At 44.4% G+C, this 18455-nt stretch overlaps 3 protein-coding genes across 3 annotated transcripts in view; all 3 read right to left on the bottom strand.

Annotated features, from left to right (window-relative positions):
- Nucleotides 1–4106, bottom strand: part of LOC128713016 (uncharacterized) — a 33877-nt gene extending 29771 nt beyond the window's left edge. The window contains exon 1 of the mRNA XM_053807880.1: nt 4020–4106. Within this exon, the coding sequence (XP_053663855.1) occupies nt 4020–4106 (87 nt within the window). The remainder of the gene's footprint in view (nt 1–4019) is intronic.
- An 11107-nt stretch (nt 4107–15213) lies between these two features.
- On the bottom strand, nt 15214–16400 carry LOC128713015 (uncharacterized). Its single transcript, XM_053807879.1, has 2 exons — nt 15704–16400; nt 15214–15626 (listed from the first exon to the last, which is right to left on the bottom strand). The coding sequence occupies exons 1-2, from the start codon at nt 16398–16400 to the stop codon at nt 15214–15216; spliced, it is 1110 nt and encodes a 369-aa protein (XP_053663854.1).
- A 333-nt stretch (nt 16401–16733) lies between these two features.
- Nucleotides 16734–18128, bottom strand: LOC128712057 (protein odr-4 homolog). Its single transcript, XM_053806952.1, has 2 exons — nt 17373–18128; nt 16734–17297 (listed from the first exon to the last, which is right to left on the bottom strand). The coding sequence occupies exons 1-2, from the start codon at nt 18126–18128 to the stop codon at nt 16734–16736; spliced, it is 1320 nt and encodes a 439-aa protein (XP_053662927.1).
- Between the last annotated feature and the right edge of the window lie 327 nt (nt 18129–18455).

The following is an 18455-nucleotide window of genomic DNA, read 5'->3' as shown; positions in this document are numbered from 1 at the left end:
TTCATCCCGTTACGCCTTACGCCACATGAATGGAATCTCTCCATAATAGACCGCACTTTTTCTTATTTATTAACATCCAGGTGTTGAAATTTGCAGCTTGCAGTCAGCTCTCGACGCAAGCCAAATTTGGAATGCATTTACTGCACTGTGGAGTGGGGTGGTTGTGTATGCTTAATCTGTCTTAAAGGAGCTTTTTTTCATTCAAGCATTATTTAACCAAAAAAAAAAAAGCAACCCTGTCCTTGACATCTTCAAGGTCAGAGCACAGCATGCAAGTTCATCAATCTTCCTTCCTGCCAAGTATTTTATTCTTGTGATATTCATCGCCAGGATATTACCTATTACACAACACCGTCGATAGCTCAACACGCGAAGTCTGTGGCCAGGGAAGCATAATTGAGGATAAAAACGCGTGTTGCGCGACGTGCAGCACCTGTTTGGGGCAGATATTTTCGGCAGGCTGTTGCTAACTGTTTCACGGTTTCACTAGAACCGGCCAATTCTTGGTTAAAAGTGAAAGGAACCTAAAGTGAGACGGTTCCCTACGACTATTTTTTGTTTTTTGGTTCTTTCCACCATTTGACTTTGCAACTGCCCTCCGCCCAAGATTGTTGATTAGTATGACTTTGTTCGGTTGGTTGGTTTGGACGCCTAGAACAAGAACGAGTGTGGTCAGAACACGTTCTTGGATTGATTTTTTTTTTGTTTTGTCAGCTTGTGTTTTGTGTTGGTAGGTTTGTAATTAGAACGCTCACATTAGCAACACACTGTTGGGTTGTTAAACGCGAGAAGAAATAAATGAAGGATGGCATGATGGCAGAAGTCTTGCGAGATTTTAGCACGCTTTTAACGACCACATTCCGCCGTTGGGATGTGTTCGATGGTATGCAGCATTTTAGCCTTGTAATGAGAGATCTTCTACATCTCTTCGCTCGGACAAGCACTTAAATCCCTAGCACATTAAGATTAACCGAAATATTCCAGCCAGGCCAGCAAGGGCAGTAAAACCTGATTCCTTTTTTTAACCCCCGTGCGGATCGTAAATGAGGCATTTCGGTTTTTTTTTTAAATGGTTGAGATTCTGGTTGAATTACGACCTTCTAATCGGTGGCTGGGTCTAACTTTCAAGGCTGTTTAAAAGGTTTTCGGGGGGGGTTTTTTTTCAATTCCTGAGGATATCAGAAAAGTGCTATCTGTTACCAAGCTTGTATGTATCGACGAGCCAAGAGAGATGTTACCGAGAAGCGGAGGTCTCCCAACTAATGTGAGTTGTTTATTTTTCGCCTAATTATAATCAATATCTGGTCGTACTACATGAATAATAAAAAAGTGATGTGACAAAATGAAATGTCTTCCTCATCTGCTTCACATTCTCAGGCTATTAGATACACTTCAGGTACTGCTAATTGTGGGCTCGAAATAAAAAAAAGAGCGACAGATTCAGCATATTTTACCATTCCAAACAAGGTACCACCTCGCCATGATCACGCGTTTGCACTTGACCGTTCCCGATCAGTTGGCCCACCGACTGGCACTTTAACCACCGCCACCACCCGGGCCTGCCCGCACAGCTGGTGAATGAGCCATCCCTTCAGCGCGTTGCGTGCGCGTCGCCCATTCCATGCTCACGCGGAACGATTATAAAACGATCATTCGCTCATGACTATGCATTTGCACTAAACGCGACGGATATGGTTGATTGCTGCCGGTGCTCGATCACGATCTAGATCGTTTTTTTTTTGCGACGCATGGTTTCGGATTGAACCGGACTATTCGCTCACGAGAACGCGGGAACGAAGGTGCAAAAATTGGTGTCCACCATGGAAAGGGAATGGAGGGAGCGGCAGGAAAGGGAGGTTCTTACACGTGCTATTCGATCGTGTCCGGGAAGCTTTCCAGAATGCGAAAAATGCATGATCCTTGGTACGTATTGTACGGTGAAGGGACACGTGCCGTACCGGCTATCCCAGTTTTGCGTCTAATAATCCCTTTATCGCTCGAAGAAAAATCGATTAACGCTGATCGCTATATTCGTCCCCAATTACTGTTGGGTGGAGCCCGTTTTTACAGGTGCCACTTTGGTACAGTTGCACTCTGCGGCAGAATAAAACACCTGCGTGTGTCAAGCAAAATCCTTTCCCAGTAAAACCTTTAGTTGAGTTGAATTCTTGAGCGTTGAAACGCGTTTCTTTTCTTAATATGGCATTTACACTAACTGTCCCTAATGAGACGTGTAGTACAGCAACAACTTACGTCTTTATTTACCCTGTTCTAACCATTTAGCAAATGCTCACCGTAATAGAAAATATGCTTGTCATTAGTTGAAAAATGCAACACTGCACTAGAATGGTGGAAATTTCTCAAATGAACCAACGCTGCTAACGGTTGCGTATAAATGCCCTCACGACACTGATTGCCGAACGCTACCACTCACGTTACACGCACAAAGGACTGATTATATAATGCATAATTCGCTTCACTTTTGTTCTACGTTTATTCTCTTTCTTTCTCGAACTGCTACAACCACGTAAGTGTGGCTAAAGTGCAGAGAGTTTCGCTTAAATGATCCATTAGCAAAGTGTTAACTGGTGTGCTAGAAACGTAAGACTTAGTTGTGCGATAGTTCCTATTTGAAAACGATACCTTTCCAGCTGTCTTTCGTTTGTCACCACAGCGCACATCGTGATCGTTAATGTTGTGAGTGAGAGGCGTTAAAATGTATTCCGAATGCGGTGACAAGATGCGATGGGGTTTAGCGAACAGACGTGCAGATGTTTTTCAACCATAAATATTGAAATACATTTCGTTCGCTCATCCAACTGTCCGGCGATACGGATTGAATTATGCTAATCGGGCTGCAGCAGCCTGCACTGGACGTTCCGTTCGATGGCACGCAGATACAGGTTGAAATAATTGCATTTTGTGCCATAAAGTAGCATCGCGACAGTAGAATAACAAACTTGACCTAACGCCGGACTAGAAGACCTTCACCCCGCGAAGGCCCCATTTGACTAGGCACACGCTAGGCGGCGAGTCTTCGCTGACGGATAAAAGCAACTTTGTGCATGGTTTAATTTATACACACGAGCAAACAAAATAGGATCCACTCAAGAGTTGGTTGGATTTTTTTTTGTTCAAGAGAAACATTTTTATCGTACATAATTAAAAGCATGCAGAATGAGCATGCTTTTTTGTAATGCATTTTCACGCCGAACGATCTTTGTGCGAAACAAACGTTTTTATATGGCCAATAAATTAACACTTAATGAACATTTGGACATACTTTATGATAAACCCTCTAAGCAGAGAGCTGATCAGAAGCCAATTGCGTGTTTTCAATTCAATGTCAAGCAGTTTTCTTTAGGACAACAGTCAAAGAGTCGTTAAAAATATTCTTCTTCAATCTTTTAAAAAAGCGCATCGCAAATGTGACCTTTTAGTATGGAATGATTTAGCATAACGTAAACAGTCGGTTTTGTTAGGATTTGCAGCAAACATTTCTTTTAACACCCCTTTAACACCACTGCCATTCATCCTTGTGCCAACGACAAGCAGCTTTCGAAAGTGATCGTCCAACCGGAATCGCAACTAGGTGTGTGACCTTTCCGTGCCCAAATGCAATCAAATTCAATGAACTCTATTTGTATCCGACGTTGAACAGCAGAACCCAAGCGTAATCAATTCGCGGAGTTCTTGCGTTTGCTCTGGATAATATTACAAAAGACTTCAATGCCAGCGGGCGAGAAACCTTCGAATGTTTTTCGACACGCCGAAAAAATTATCATCCAACGCAAGAATGAAAAATTTTGTATAATGTAAACAAACACAACGATTATATAGCGATACAGTGCGTGGTAAATCATATTCCGCTCATAATTACACCCCGCCGGGGTAATTTACGTATCTTTTGAAAATAATAAAATCCTTAAAAATCGACAAACAATAGTTACAAGGCTCGGTGGCCGGTCACCGCCACCGGTGTATTTATTGTCCATGCCTCAGTAACATCCTTCACGTACCTTTTCTTCCGCATTCTCATCGACTGGTGGCTCCGTCTCTGGTGTGGGCTCTTCCGGAATCGTTTCGTTGCTGACGTTGGTCGACATTTTGCACCCCCTGGCTGTGTGTATTTTTCTTTTTTGCGCAACTGGTTGCAATCAATTTTCGATGCCACTGGTAATCACTGGTTTTAGATATAATAATTTAAGGGGGGAGCTATTTTTTAAGGGATTAGTTGAAACACCCATCAATTATAGGGATCAATAGGGGGACAATTGAATTAACACTCTCCATTACACTCGGCCAAAACCGTTCGTTCAATTTACGTAAATCGGAAACCAATTGCCGTACCGAGCCTCACTTCACTTCACAATTCTGTAACACTTGTTTTTTTTTTTTACTGCCTTTTCGAGTTAAAGAAGCAACGAGGGGGTTATAAACTAGCCGATTTAATTCTTAATTCCGTCGGTTACATATTTGAAATCACTTATCAAGCAATTGGTGGGCGTTGAACGTACCGTTTTTTTTTTTGTTTTGTTTTGTTTTCTCTCCTCAATTCAACCAAATCTACGTCACTGGGCTGTGGAGCCAGGAAGAGGAAGAGGGAAGTGTATCACTCCGCGTGCGATGATCGCCTTCGATCGGTTTAGTCATTTCAATTAATTAACTGTCTCCCAGCACCCGCATCCCGTCACACTGCTGCCTCTATCGATTGTGGGACATAGAAAGCACGATCGCCGGACCATTGATTGACGTGAGCACATCATCCACATACCAACAGCCGGGGCCTCCGCGGGGACGTATCGCACTGCGTTCACGAATCACGAATCCACCGACACTCACGGGCATATCATTGGGCTGGCCTGTCTGACGCACGTAATCGTCTGCGCGCTTTGTTGTTTGTAAAACGATCATGAACACGGCTGCACGACAAAATGAATGAATGATCTTTTGAAGATGTACTTAAGACATCAAACAACAAATAAAAATAACTACAGCTACTAACAGAATGGTAAACACTAATGAAAAACCTATGTAGAACTAAAGCACACTGAAGCAGCATGTACCGGAACAGAAAAAAAATTGAAATGTAAAACAATACAGCGATAACAACAACAACAAAAACTCCAACGAGCTCGATCGGTGGAAGACACCAAACGGCCTGTTGGCTAGCGAACGAACAAGTGACTGGGCGAACGCATTGCCCATGCACACGTCTACCGATCGTCCGTAGGTTTTTCTCCCTGTTCGGTTCTGTTTTCTTGTTCACTCCTTGTGAAAATTTTCGTTCATCCTTTATTTTTCCCACCATCGCGGGCCGAAGCACACGAACGCCAAGGTTCGTCGCTGTGCGTCGCATCGAAATCATCCGTCCATAAAGCGTGTGTCCACCCATTTGTGGGGGGAGGGGGCCAGCCAGCCAGTGGTCGATTTCGATTACCTTTTTCTTTTTCTTTTTGTCTTTGATGTACGTGTGTGTGTGTGTGGTTTACACTGTTTGGTGGACTGTTGCTTGGGCACAATCGGGGGTGGTTCTGGTGTCGATCCCTACCCCTGTGCAGACATCAATAAATGGCTGATGAGCTGAAGTAGCTTCGGTTTTGGCTTCGGTTTTCAGAATGCAGAATGCATCGTCGTGTAAAACGGATCGAGTTTGTTTTCTATTTTTACTCGCCACGGTTCCGAAGTCAACAATGATTGTATTTCTTATTCATTCACTTACAAATTTTAAAAACAATAAGCTGCACAATACCTTTCACAGCTGGTCCCTTTTTTGGAACACAAAACCCACAATGTTTGGCTACCCTGTAGCAACAAACGTACGTAGCCGAACTATTTATGTGATGTAATTTGGTCCACACGTCAGCGACATCGTGTAAGCTGCGTTGTAAGTCGTTTCCTTCGCACTAAAATGGCGCCCCCATTCCGCGTGGCACCGTGTTAGCCTTGATAGGGGGGTGCAGGGAACGGCCCGGTGCAGCACACGGTTAAGAAGAGAACCCTTTTGCCCTACTAAACACGCCAAAAGCACCTTCCCGTGTTCTACTCCAGCAGCAACGATCCCACCGATGATTGATAGATGTAAATATGCTGACACGTTGAAATGTTTATCGAAAATAGCTGATGATGCCATACCACACTCCTGCCACGCCGATCGCTCATCCGGCCTTCTCAAAGCGATCTGATGTACTACCGAAAGGGCACGATTTATGCTTTTCAGGTGCCGCTGCGAAAGGCCACCCACGATGATCATGCGAGGATAGTTGTAACTATTTCTGGGACTGTTGTTGCTTGGACCGTGCGGTATTTGAAAAGGGAAACCCACCGTCTTGGTACGTACCGCTTTTTCCAATTACATCTAACCTCCCACCCATTGGCGACTTCATTGATTCTCCAACGCCTTCTAGTGTTTGTCGCCCTCCCTCCCCGGGGATTTGCCACCCACTTTAATAAACTTTGACCACCGTCTCTAATTGTCGGCCTGATTACCCGATTGTTTACTCTGCTTCGGGAGTGATGAGAGGCCGATGCCAGTTGCATCGAAGGTGCGAGTGCAGGGTGCAATTAAGTTTTAATCACGCTCGCGGTGGTTGATTGCAAAAATGCACCGTAACAGCATTTGCGTCTGCCTAATCTCGGACCTAATCGTCTTCGTCACCGTCACCAAGACGGACTGACTGACCGACGCGCTGTCGCTAATAATGTTTCCGCACCCGGCGCCCTAATCCGTGCGCCAATCGTTGCTAATCGGACGCGTGCACAAACCACCGAAGCCTCCTACATTCGATCGATCAAGCGCGCACCGTGCGAAGGGGGAATGGAATCGGGCGACGGAGAGAGAGAGAGGGAGAGAGCTGAAACCGGGCATGGGTACTAATATACGCTACGAGCATGCATAATTACCGATCGCGCGGGCAAACGCTTTGGAGTTCAATGTCAACGCCATTGCACGACGGTTTGCCACGGTCCGAGATTCCAAACATCCGCCGCTACGCTTCCGGACCCACACTGTAGCCACCGTCGTCGTCGGCATGTGTTACAAACGGCGTGACCATGTGTGTGTGTGTGGTGTGTGCCACGGTCACCGATATTTGCGCTTCTGCTACTTCTTTTGCTGCTTCTTGTCCCGGGCCATTGCTTCCTCGTCGGCGGTACCATTCGGTACGGCGGTCCGATCGACCGCGGTAAGGGTGGAATTTTAATTGAAAGGACAATTTTAATTGCTGCTTTTCGGTACGTGCACATCGGGGCAGTGAAACAAAGTCCTCCCGGGGTTTGGTTGTTGCCAGGAATCTCGCACGACAAAGGCATGGAAAATATAGGTCATTGTGCAAAAGAGAATCATGACGCCTGTGCAATGATTTATGACGTTTTTCAGTGGCGGAGCATCAGCTTACGCTATGATTACGCGGGCGTACATGATAGATGGATAAGTAGCAAGGATGGAAGTTACTTTTGTGGACCATTAATGCAACCCATTCATTGAGCCAACTCACCGTAACAGAACGATCGATGAGTTTCATCGTCCCGGGTATTACCTTTGCCATTTCTTGAGGTCACGCAACCATACGCGAACAAGTTCTAACCGCTTCCGGTGATGGAACGCCCAAAATCTCCACCGTTCTCGGACTGTGTTCTTAAAGGTCTTTAGAATGGCACAAAATAAACACACATTTGCGCTCACGTTTGCAGGAGATTATTTATACGCTTTACATGCCGTTTCGAGCCGAGAAAAGGTCAGCCCCCGGGACAGACTGGGCTGCGATATCGCGATGGTTAAATCGGCAGTGAAATCCAGTATGTCATCACGGTGGTTAAGAACGGATGCTAGAACAACTGCGAAAATGTCATCCCGATCCTTCGGTTCAATTGCATAAAATTTATGTTGCATGTTGATCGATATCGCTGTGGTTTAGTATTGCTTCAGGGTTAGAAGGTACGAGATATCTTTATTTCTTGCTGTAAATAGTTTCAGAGTGTGAGTTTTAATTCCTGGCATAGATTTGATTTGGGTGACTATGAAATATGGCTCAACAATCGCTAAAATGGCTACGTAATCGGCTAGCGCAAAGGAATTTATTTAAATCAAACTATGTGTGCTCTCGTTCCATTAGATTCAGCTTATTTCTACAACAAAAAACATTAAGTTAACACAAATGATTGAAAAGAAAAATCAGATTGACCCCTTTTAAAATTGACCATGTGAAAATTACGCCCGTTAAGTTTCTCACTCCCTTATCTCGACGGAAACTTTCAAACGAGTCCGATTGCCGATTGCTCGCATCCTCAATCCGCACGATCGATCAGTACGATCATTTTGCAGGAGGCGCAATTTTACGACCAACAAAAAGCCCCGATCGGGGTCAATTTGCAGTTGTGCGAGTAAATGGTGGTACTTTACACCGAATCGAAATGGATCGCACCCAGGAATCGATCCGCCGATCCGGTGATTTATGGATCGGCTTAAATCGATCATCATCACACGATGAAGCGACCATTTACTACCGGACCGTACCCGTGAGCCGCACGGTGTGTAGGCAATCTTGCAGAATCGGTGCGATCTGGTTGGTTGCGTGGTTAGTAGATCGACTCATAATCGAAGTGCTCCGATCGATTGCATCTACCATTAATTAGCTATTAACGGCTTAAGATTGATTGCAATTTAGCGATTTCAATCATGCGAACCTTAACTCGCTTCTCGGTTGTTTTTGTTTCGACGGTGTAAAGTCGGATTAAGGTGTTCTAGTGCTTATATTCTCAGCTTCCCAAGGGGTCAAAGAGGTTCAAGAATGTTACGAGAATGGAACTCATTTAGCAATTCATTTTAAATTCGCTATGAGTGAAAGAAAGTGATCTGTAATTTGCGATTTGAAAGCAATTTTCAATGCTTGAAGGAAATAAAAAATGGAGATCATCACAATAATCGATTTAATCGATTATTCACCGTTTACGGCGTACACTTGATTTCTTAAGCGTCCATTTTACTAATCAAAATCAACAAATCTGAATGTTTTGAACCGTTACCCGATTATCTCAGGTTGGATAATTATCCACCACCCAAATGAATATAATTGCAAAATAGAGAAATGTTTCTTTTTTAGTTTTCTTTGCAGCTCCTTCGCAGCGATCTTCATCATTGTGGTGGATTGCTTTGTTTACTTACCCTGCGTCAGTGACAGCTATATTAATCGACAAACAATCAATCGTAGAAAGGGGACAAAAAAAAAAGAAGTGCAAACAACAGATATCCAGAGATAAATCATATTCCTATCAACTCGCGCGAAAGAAAAACAGTCACATTGTGTACACATTTCACCTTCAGCCGGGACACACCGCAAACGGATGGTTAGCCTTTGAAGCTAAGTGAACAAGCTTGTATCGACCGCATGCCAAACCGCTTGGGAAAAACAGCATTTGCTGAAATGACTTAATTAGCGCCCTCGAGCGAGATGATGGCACAAGCTCGGAAGCCGGTTGGAACCGGAAAACAGCATGCAAAAGCGGTGCGTGAATTCGTGAGCGAAGCGAAGATCCCTCATCAAACTGGACCGGCGGTCGGGCACGGCGCATCTTGCAAGAGTCGGTCGAGGGACGGCTCATTGTTTCGTTGTCGCTCCACTGTCACCGGTGAGAGACGTGGATGGGCAATCACAATTTTGCACGGTGAAGTTCTAGGTCAAGCGATACCTAATCGCTAGCTTAAGGACACCTGTCCGCGCGAACAAGGGGCACTTGAGCGATGTTACGGACGGGCAGGCACCCGGGCACATCGCGCGTTCTCCGGTGGCACTGGAAAACTGGATCCAATTTCAAGGGCATACGTCACCGAAGGGAATCGGTTCGTGAGCTGATGTGTGACTTCGGATGCATCTACTACACCCACACGGGATGACCCACTAATGAATGGGAAGGAAGTGATGTGAAACTGCCAAAGGGTAGCATTATGGAACCGAAGATGGTTGTGAATCATCTTTATCGAACGAGCTATGTAATCGAACGCCGTATAATGACAACATTGTCACGAGGGTTGAGTGCCTTTCATCCCATTTAATAAGGTATGCTACTATCAGTCTCTTATTTTCGTCACTGTATTTTTCATCTTTGTTTGAAGTTTATATTTCAACATTATATCCTAATGAATATTTTATCATTTTAGAAGTGTTTGTGAGTGAATTCGATCCAATATTGAAGAATGAGACTCGAAGGCGGTTGCAAATCAAGTGAGTACAGAAAAAAAACCTCAATCCAAATTGCGCAAATTTCAAATAACGCATATTAATCATAATTGCTACTCGTTTTCCCACCTCATGAGCTTCGATGCAATTTTATTACTTCAGTTCGTTTTTTTACACTGCTAATCTGACTCACGACAGTCCGAAGAATCCTGAGCCAACAACCTCATAGATTGGGTCCCGTTTAAACCTTTCGAAGGCTATGACGTAGAAGTTCTAGGGCTGACTGATTCACGTTCTACGCTTTTCTCAAGCACCGTGGAAGCCCTCGGTGTTGGCCACGCTGTGCACGAAGTATTACGTGCAATCAGCGCACTTGTGCAGTAGCACAAGAGACACCATCGTCATCGGCATTTGTCGTGGGTTTAATGTTGGAATAATCGTGCCTGCATTCTGCTGCCAACCCGGCATCCCATGCCTTCATTCAGTTCAATGGCATCGAGGACTTGAGCTATCGAGGGTGCGTGTGTGTGTGCGCCTTTGTTTGTTGGATTTTTGTCACCTTCGTCATAGGCAAATGTTTATTGCCGCGTGTTGCAGCGCAGCCATTATGTCGAACCGAGTGCAAAAGCGATAATCGTTATACTATCGTGAGGCACATTTGGGGCGTGTGAAGGCTGCCGACAAATGTTGATTCACGTTGTTAAGAGTTGTTAAGTTGATTGTTATGTGTGTTTTATCATGCGATTGGATAAGACATAAAACTGAAACTAATGCACGGGCACTGACTAAATCCAAACCTGGTATGCCTCAGATTCGTGTCTTCAACGCTTCAAGAATTTGAATTGATGTTCATTGTACATACACTCGTTGCTTATTGTGCTTCTACAGAAGCCCACGAATGGCCTTAAGGAATAAAAATGATGTGGTCGAGCTGTAGCTAATCGTGCTCTGCTGCGGCACTCAGATCATATTGAGGTTGTGGGAAAAATTATTCATTTCGATTAATTTTCCACCGGCAATTGGATTCGATTAATTGAAATCTCATCCATTTTGTTATTCGTTTATGCCACGGAGAACAGAAAATGACAGACCGTTAATCATAACTCAAGCCCTACGTCTTAGCGAATAACATCCCCCGAACGAAAACGATTCATGTGAATTTATTCCGGTAGAGTCAGACTAATAATAATATTTTCCAATCATGCTTACGATTGCATGCTTTTCATTTCCTTGCCTTGGGTGCTGGTTGAAATCGAGGTTGACAACTTGTCTTCTATCTGGCTAACCCGCGCCATCCACCGGAGACGGAGACAGTTTATGACAGCAGATCATTAACGTTGGTGACTTAGATCGATTAATTACCCTTGTGCCCGTTCTTTGTCGACCTTATTCCCATACGGTCGACCTTGTTCCTACTGGTTCTAGATTCCAGATAGAATTCGATAAAATTCTTCCCACCAATCCATCCACTCTTGGATTGGATTTTAATTGGCTAATGAGAAGTGTTTACGATTGCGGCCAGCATCTGCACAGCATATGCTTCCACATATTTGCGATTTATGATCGTCTTTGAAATGTGACGCTTTGCCGACATGATCGGCGTGCTGTTTGCCCTTACCGGGCTATAAACCCTCCCGACGCATGCGCTCGTGAGGTCATTGTTTCTATGGTGTCATAATTTGCAGTGCTTTCAAAACGTTTAAAAGTCTGCCTTTACTGACGTCGTGCTCGTTTCGTTTATCGGAAGTTTTTAGGGTAGCGCATGGATTTTTTTTCTTTTCGTTGATCTTAGCTAAGGAGTCAAATTCAAATGTGGGTAGGATACCCGCAAACCTCTTTTTTTCGGTTGAAACCTTAATTCAAACATTGATTGACATCAGGTGATACAAAGCAAAACGTAGAGTTTCCATTACTGGCTTTTGGGCACTGTACGCTAGCTCGTGCGGCTGAAGTTTCCATTTTGCCTATCTTCCGGTCACGATCACGTACCTTTCACCGTTGTGCCCTAAAAGATTGGCAAACACATTTCATAAGCCTGTAAGGCTCGTTAATCATTTTCCTCCCACCCACACTGGAACACATTCCAACTGAAGCTGTCGGAATGGAGCACAAAAAAAATAGAACACACAAAATCGGGATTAAAAGTGCAAATTTCACCCGACGTTGATAAATGAAGTTTCACTTTGTTGGTCCGATCCAGGGTACGTTTATGTGTGAAATCGGTTTTTGTGGGTAAGCTGCAAATATTTGGATATTCCTTTTGGTAAGGTTCACGCTAGACGATAATTTCCGTACAACACTTTATTAAAGATTTTTTCATTGATATGCAAATGGTTTGTTTTCAGTGTGAATTTACAGAAATGGAGGTGTGAAGATACATTTGATCATACATTTTCCCATACCCGTAACCTTCGCTCGGTTACATCCTCCTCGTAACCCGACAGGGTCATCTTCTCTAGTACCACCGATGCCCTGTTCGCGAACAAAGCAAACACGCGCTAACGAGAAGAAATGGAAGAAACCGGAACTGAAGACACAAACACAATGGTCAGAGATTTGCAAGGTGGCGAAAAGTGTGGAAAATTGGTAACCATAAACGTGGCAAAGAAAATGAACCACAATCCAATCATCGGTCCAATCTACGACCTCCTTCAGCGTCTTGTTATAATTATGACTACCCTTAACACCATCGGTTGCGATGCGTTGGGACCAGTGCTAATAAACCAGCCACATCACAACGATATTAACGTTTATTAACGTTTCTCGCATGCCGTTAATCCAATGCCATCCCAGGTACGGCACAAGCGCCACCGTACCCACTGACCTAGTGAAGGAGAAGAACTCGTAGATTTTATCCGATCAAACACCAACACCAACACCACTCACCCACGTTGTCGGTACGACAGTGCGCCATTTAGTGTTCGCATCGGGGGCGCATTTGCATCGGCGCACCGGTGATTAAATGTGGCGATTTCAATTAAACAACGATACAACACTACTCGGCACACTTCCTCGTTAACGTCTTCCGAGACGTTGCCGGTTGCTCCGGTTGAAGGGTACCCGAGAAATAATTAATAAACGACGCACCGTGAACAAGGGGTACCGCACGGGGGGCCCGTCCGGTTACGGTCCAATTTGCATGAAAGATGGAAGGATGCAGCTGTTGGTGGTATGACCGGACACCGCAATGGTGGTGGAAGCAAATTAAAAGGAGATCTCTTCCGAATGCTTAAAAATAGAAGAAAAACCACAAACGAACCAATGTGTATTGTGTTGCTTCGAAAGGGATGCGAATGCAAAACGTAAATCATTAGCCAGTTTTGGTCTGCTGTTCGATGCAAATCAACTGAATAGGACAATTTTCACTGCAATATTTGTTAAGCTGGTATACGGCCAGTAACAGGGCGATTTCCGTTTCCGAACACAAGTGCCACGCAAGCAGTGGAAGGACAGTGCGTTCGGCCCACTAATTAACTCATCAGCAAGTGAAAAAGACCGGAACATAATACGTTTATGCGACGCTTCATGCCGCTTTTATCCCCGCACTATGATTAACTCCCTTTTAAACGTGACAAAGAGTTGACCCGAAATGAAGCTATCAAACTAATTCTAGGCGTAAAAAATGGTTTACTTAAGTGTGAAATACATTTGCGCCTACCCGAGATGCGACTAGATTTGGCATATTTCCGCAGGGTGGTTGTCCGCTCTCTTAATGGGGCAATTGGTGGTCAACAACATTACGCGACAGCTGCTTTTGTTGCACCATACCAGCACGATGTTGTCGCATTATTTTATGTAACGTCTTCAGCAACCTTGCAATTTGCGCTAATATGCTGATTGCCGCTCTATGTCACCACCGGAGAGGCGCTGGTGAGTAGTGGACAACATGTAGGAGAGGACGTACCTATCGCTAGAGTAAACAGAAGTATCGCATCTTTGCACGAGTGGCGGTAGGATTGTGTAGGACCCGTATGTAATGGGAAAGTTTTCTTACAGCCTTCCACAATCTTCACGTTAGACACTGATGAAATGGTCGAAAGTTTTGCACATTGTGACGGCCGTTTGAATTCTCTTCGCTTTTGTACGCGATAGTGACATTGACCACGCATCGGTTAACGTCCTCTCGGGCTGTGTTTCGTGGTGATTAAGAAGGAAATGTAAACAAGTGTCCAAAAATTCGACACTTACTTGGGTTTCGTTCGCTACGTGTCTGGAATCACTTTACAATTAGCTTGCAGCACATCCCAATACGAGTTGTGATACATGGACGAAACCAAACCCCTTATGTACCTTCATCAGCATACAATTCTCGATCGTTCGATTGAACTAATGTACACCCCCTCACCGCAATCTAAATCCAACTTGAACTTGACCACAGCTCGCCCGTGCGGTGGACTGAAATGTCTAACGATTTCCTTCGACATTTGCGAAACATAAAATTGCACTGTGATGTGTGGAGGGTTTCCGTGTTCATCGTAATAAGCCTTGTTTGCTGGTCATTAGGTTAGGCGAATGATAAAGATACCATTTCAGTGTGGCGTCCTCTTCGGTGCTATTAATCAGATATGCATCTGAGGTCAAAATCAGGTTGATTTCTGATGACTCAACTGACTTGTAAAGGCGATTTCATAATTTGGTGCAAATCAATCAGAAGCAACCAGGTATTTATGTGGCGAAAGATTTACATACGGAGAGACGTACGTCGTTTATAACTCAATGAACGGTGTATTTTATGTTTGTATTAATTTAAATTAATTTAATTAAAGATTATTCCATTTCGCTTCGTAAAGCACTCGTTACACAAACTGCTCACATACTAATATGAGATACTAATCACATAGCATTATCTAAATTGCCTTTTCATTCTCATTCCATTTCTTTTATAGTCCGGTTCTGATAAAATTTACAATTAATCTTTTTTTTTAAAACAATCTCCAACCTCACCTAACAACAATCCATGTTTTAAAACGTGCCCTGGGGCTTTCTAGGTGTGTTACGACATGTGAGTTAAGTTATGAATAGGTTGGTTTAACTAACTCTAATCGAAATCAATTGCTGGAAGGCAAGCCTGCATGCTTTTCGTCAGATAGGCAGCCATATTTTCCTTCGTTTCTGAGACATCTGCCTCTGCCGGCTGGGTTGGTAAAACTGGATGGGATGATTCCGCAGCAGCTTCCTCTTTCAGACTGTCATTATTGACCACTTGCGTTGTTTCGTCATCTATCTTGTAGTTCGCCTGATATTCAAGAAGATTACCTTCAGCATCTGTCCATATATCGAGGCTCTCATACAGCTCGCGCAAATCGTTAAACTGTTGGTTTACGGGTGTCTCATTTTCCATTGCACCAGGTTCTAGTACAACGTAAACAGCGTCATCAGCCTGCGATATCTCGTTCACTGCGAGTTCTTCCACTTCCACTTCCTCCATTACATCAGTAGCATTTTCAGATTCTTTTGCAAAGAAAATAGAACAAACATTGTTTTATTTTTAGACCAAGCGTGAAAATGAAACTGTATAACTAACTTACCGTCAGTGCGAAACCTGGGTAGTAGGTTGCCAAGACATTGCTTCAATTCGTCTACAGACACCGGACCATAGTTACCGCCGATTTCTTGCGTTTTAAAATAATCGGGCATCTCCATCACTGGGTAGTCTACAAACTCTTGGGGTATTTCTATGGAGGCACTTTCCTGTCCGCGCATTGGTTCCCATAATTTCGATTGCAAGTTTATCATCGTAAACATTACTTGCAACCTAAGGTCGGTAAATTCCGCAATGTTTTCTCTAACCATAAATTGCACGCTGGATGGCAACGTGCACCTTCCTTTTTGTCCATTTTCATCTTGCACTCTCACCGCGGGATGCGATAGCCATGCGTCGAACATTTTGGCATTGCTACCAATAAACTGCGGATGCACAAAGAGCATACATTCCGGTGTGATTTCATTACGCTCTGACTCCTCCAACGCTAGCGGAATACATCTATCGAAGCCGTGTTTGTACATCAGCCAGATAAATTTCTCGGGCGATTCGCACATGAAGATGTTGCTTGTGTGCGTGCGGAACATATGCATTAGCGACAATATGTTGGCGATCAGAACGGTTTGATCGCGATTCCATCTTAAATACTCAATCGACGGGTCGTTTGTAACGATCCAAAGTTTTAGTATGAAGCGAAACTTTTTTAATTCCTCTTCCGGTATGTCACTCAACACAAGACTCATCTTTACACCTGCTCGCGATTTGCGGTAACTGAAAGCTGAACTAGAACTAAGCGCATTGGTTCATAATGACACGATGTCCAGCATTTTTCGGCTCTTTCCCCTCCGTTGCTATGGCAACATGGTAGGGCGCTGGTTGCTGCGTTGACATTACCGCCTAAAGGGTGCCAGATTTTCCCTCCCAATTGTGACACCTGCTAAGCGCGTCATATCAATGGTGTCCATCATAAAACGTATAATAGCACCAACCTGTTTTCGGGTTGGTTGATGAATTCACCGATGCGTTCCAATCAAAATTTTAATAATCATTCTTCGTGAAAAAATAAATGCGTTAGTTTATTTCATTAAATAGTACACCAACAAAGCAATCAGCAAAACGATCACCGTTACCAATCCACCGACTACCGGAATATTTAATTTCCCTTCGAAATCATCTTCCTTGTTTGCAGGCCGCTGCCATACCGCCTCCTCGGTAGGCCGTTCGTCCTCCTTTACAACAGGCACTAGCTCGACCTTACTGTTCAGGTCTCTCGCAGTAACACCAATGTCTAGAATTTCTCTTATCCGTCCTAGCGGCGTTTCAACGCTCTCCTCCGGGAACAGATAGTCACTGAACTGTACCGGAAAGCCAGCCTGGCTGCGCACCGGAAAATAGACGCGACGAGGCAGCTCGTTCAGCGTGATCTTGTCCTGCGTTGTGTCTTCAGTCTGAACCAGTGAATCACAGTGGATTTGAATGCGCGACATAAGCGAACGCACGATATCGGCGACGATGAAACGTTCCGCTTCGCTGAAAGTGCACCGCGAGTGGATAAATATCTGCGAGCTAACAATCCCGTCAAATTTCAACGTGCCCTCGAAATGCTCTATTTTTGCATCGCTGGCGGATAGTTCGGTAGGCTGAAATTAAAGCGAAAAACAAGAGTAAATCATAACTGTCGTATCAAACGGTGTTACCATTATCCTTGGGCTTACCGTTGGTAGATAAACATTTGCGAGAAATTTATCCTGATTCTTCATGGTCAGCACACCTTCCACGGTATCGGCGCCTAGTTTTGGGGCTCCATCGAAAAGAATTTTTGCATCCATCAGTTGTTCTTTCAACTTCTTCGCACATTTTGTCAGGCTAGTTTCGGTGTCGTGCAATTCTTGGTCACTTGTTTGCTTCAACGGGTACACGTCGTCTGTCTCGAAGAACACGTTCAGCTTGTGCCAGGTTGTAAGACGCTCGACAAACTTCCATTCGCACGGAAGTACGGTAGGATTCTCTGCCGCCAACGAGACCGTTTTGCAGAGCTGGGTTTTGCTGCTGGACGAGTAGTAAAGCACAAGCTTCTCACTTTTCTCAAACTCTTCGCACGTGCCCATGAGCAGCGGGTTCGCATCGAAGGTGGCCTTCATGCTCATTAATATGAATTTAACTGATGCCAGCAGCGTTTGCTCTTGGAATACATTTTTCGGATGAATGACAAAGATACCCATCACGTACATTCCGCCCGGAAGCATTCGAGTTGCATCCAGCGCCTGCTGGGATGCAACGGTCGCGTTCAGCTTTTGTGATTCATCACTTTCCTCTTCATCTTGGCCCGTGATGCGACTAGCGTGAACAATGTAATCCTTTCCTCCAGCAGATGGTTGTCCGATCAGCAGTCCCATGCACACCCCTGCCTTTCGGCTCAGCTGCCGCAAATAATCCTCCACGAACGATTCGCATAACACCGAACGACCCATGTTGATCGGTGGAAGCTTCACGCAAAGCAATGTCGATCAGTGAGGGAGAATTCCGAACTTCTACGCAGATTCGTAACGTTTTCCAGATCAAACATCTGCTACGGTTGCTGTCCTTTTGTCACCAATTTCGATTGATTTCCCGGCAAATGACGTGTCGTGTTTCGTGCGTGTGACGTGTCGTGAATTTCGACTTTCTAGTCGAAGCAATGCTTCCGTGTGTTGTTCAAAAGCACAACCAATTGTGCACTGAGATCATTTTAATTCTATAATGAACGGATACACCTCTTACAGTCGAGAACAAGATTTACATTTTATCTGAAAGAAATT

This window comes from Anopheles marshallii, chromosome 3 (assembly GCF_943734725.1).
Source record: "Anopheles marshallii chromosome 3, idAnoMarsDA_429_01, whole genome shotgun sequence".
Classification (NCBI taxonomy): domain Eukaryota; kingdom Metazoa; phylum Arthropoda; class Insecta; order Diptera; family Culicidae; genus Anopheles; species Anopheles marshallii.
Note: the sequence above shows the minus strand (reverse complement) of the source record. Positions and strands in the feature narration are given on the sequence as shown.

Coding starts and splice junctions, on each gene's coding strand:
- LOC128713015 (XM_053807879.1), bottom strand. CDS start 16,400: ATGAGTCTTGTGTTGAGTGACATACCGGAAGAGGAATTAAAAAAGTTT. Junction 15,627..15,703: donor ACCCAGGTTTCGCACTGACG/GTAAGTTAGTTA, acceptor TCTTTGCAAAAG/AATCTGAAAATGCTACTGAT.
- LOC128712057 (XM_053806952.1), bottom strand. CDS start 18,128: ATGGGTCGTTCGGTGTTATGCGAATCGTTCGTGGAGGATTATTTGCGG. Junction 17,298..17,372: donor CAAATGTTTATCTACCAACG/GTAAGCCCAAGG, acceptor CTTTAATTTCAG/CCTACCGAACTATCCGCCAG.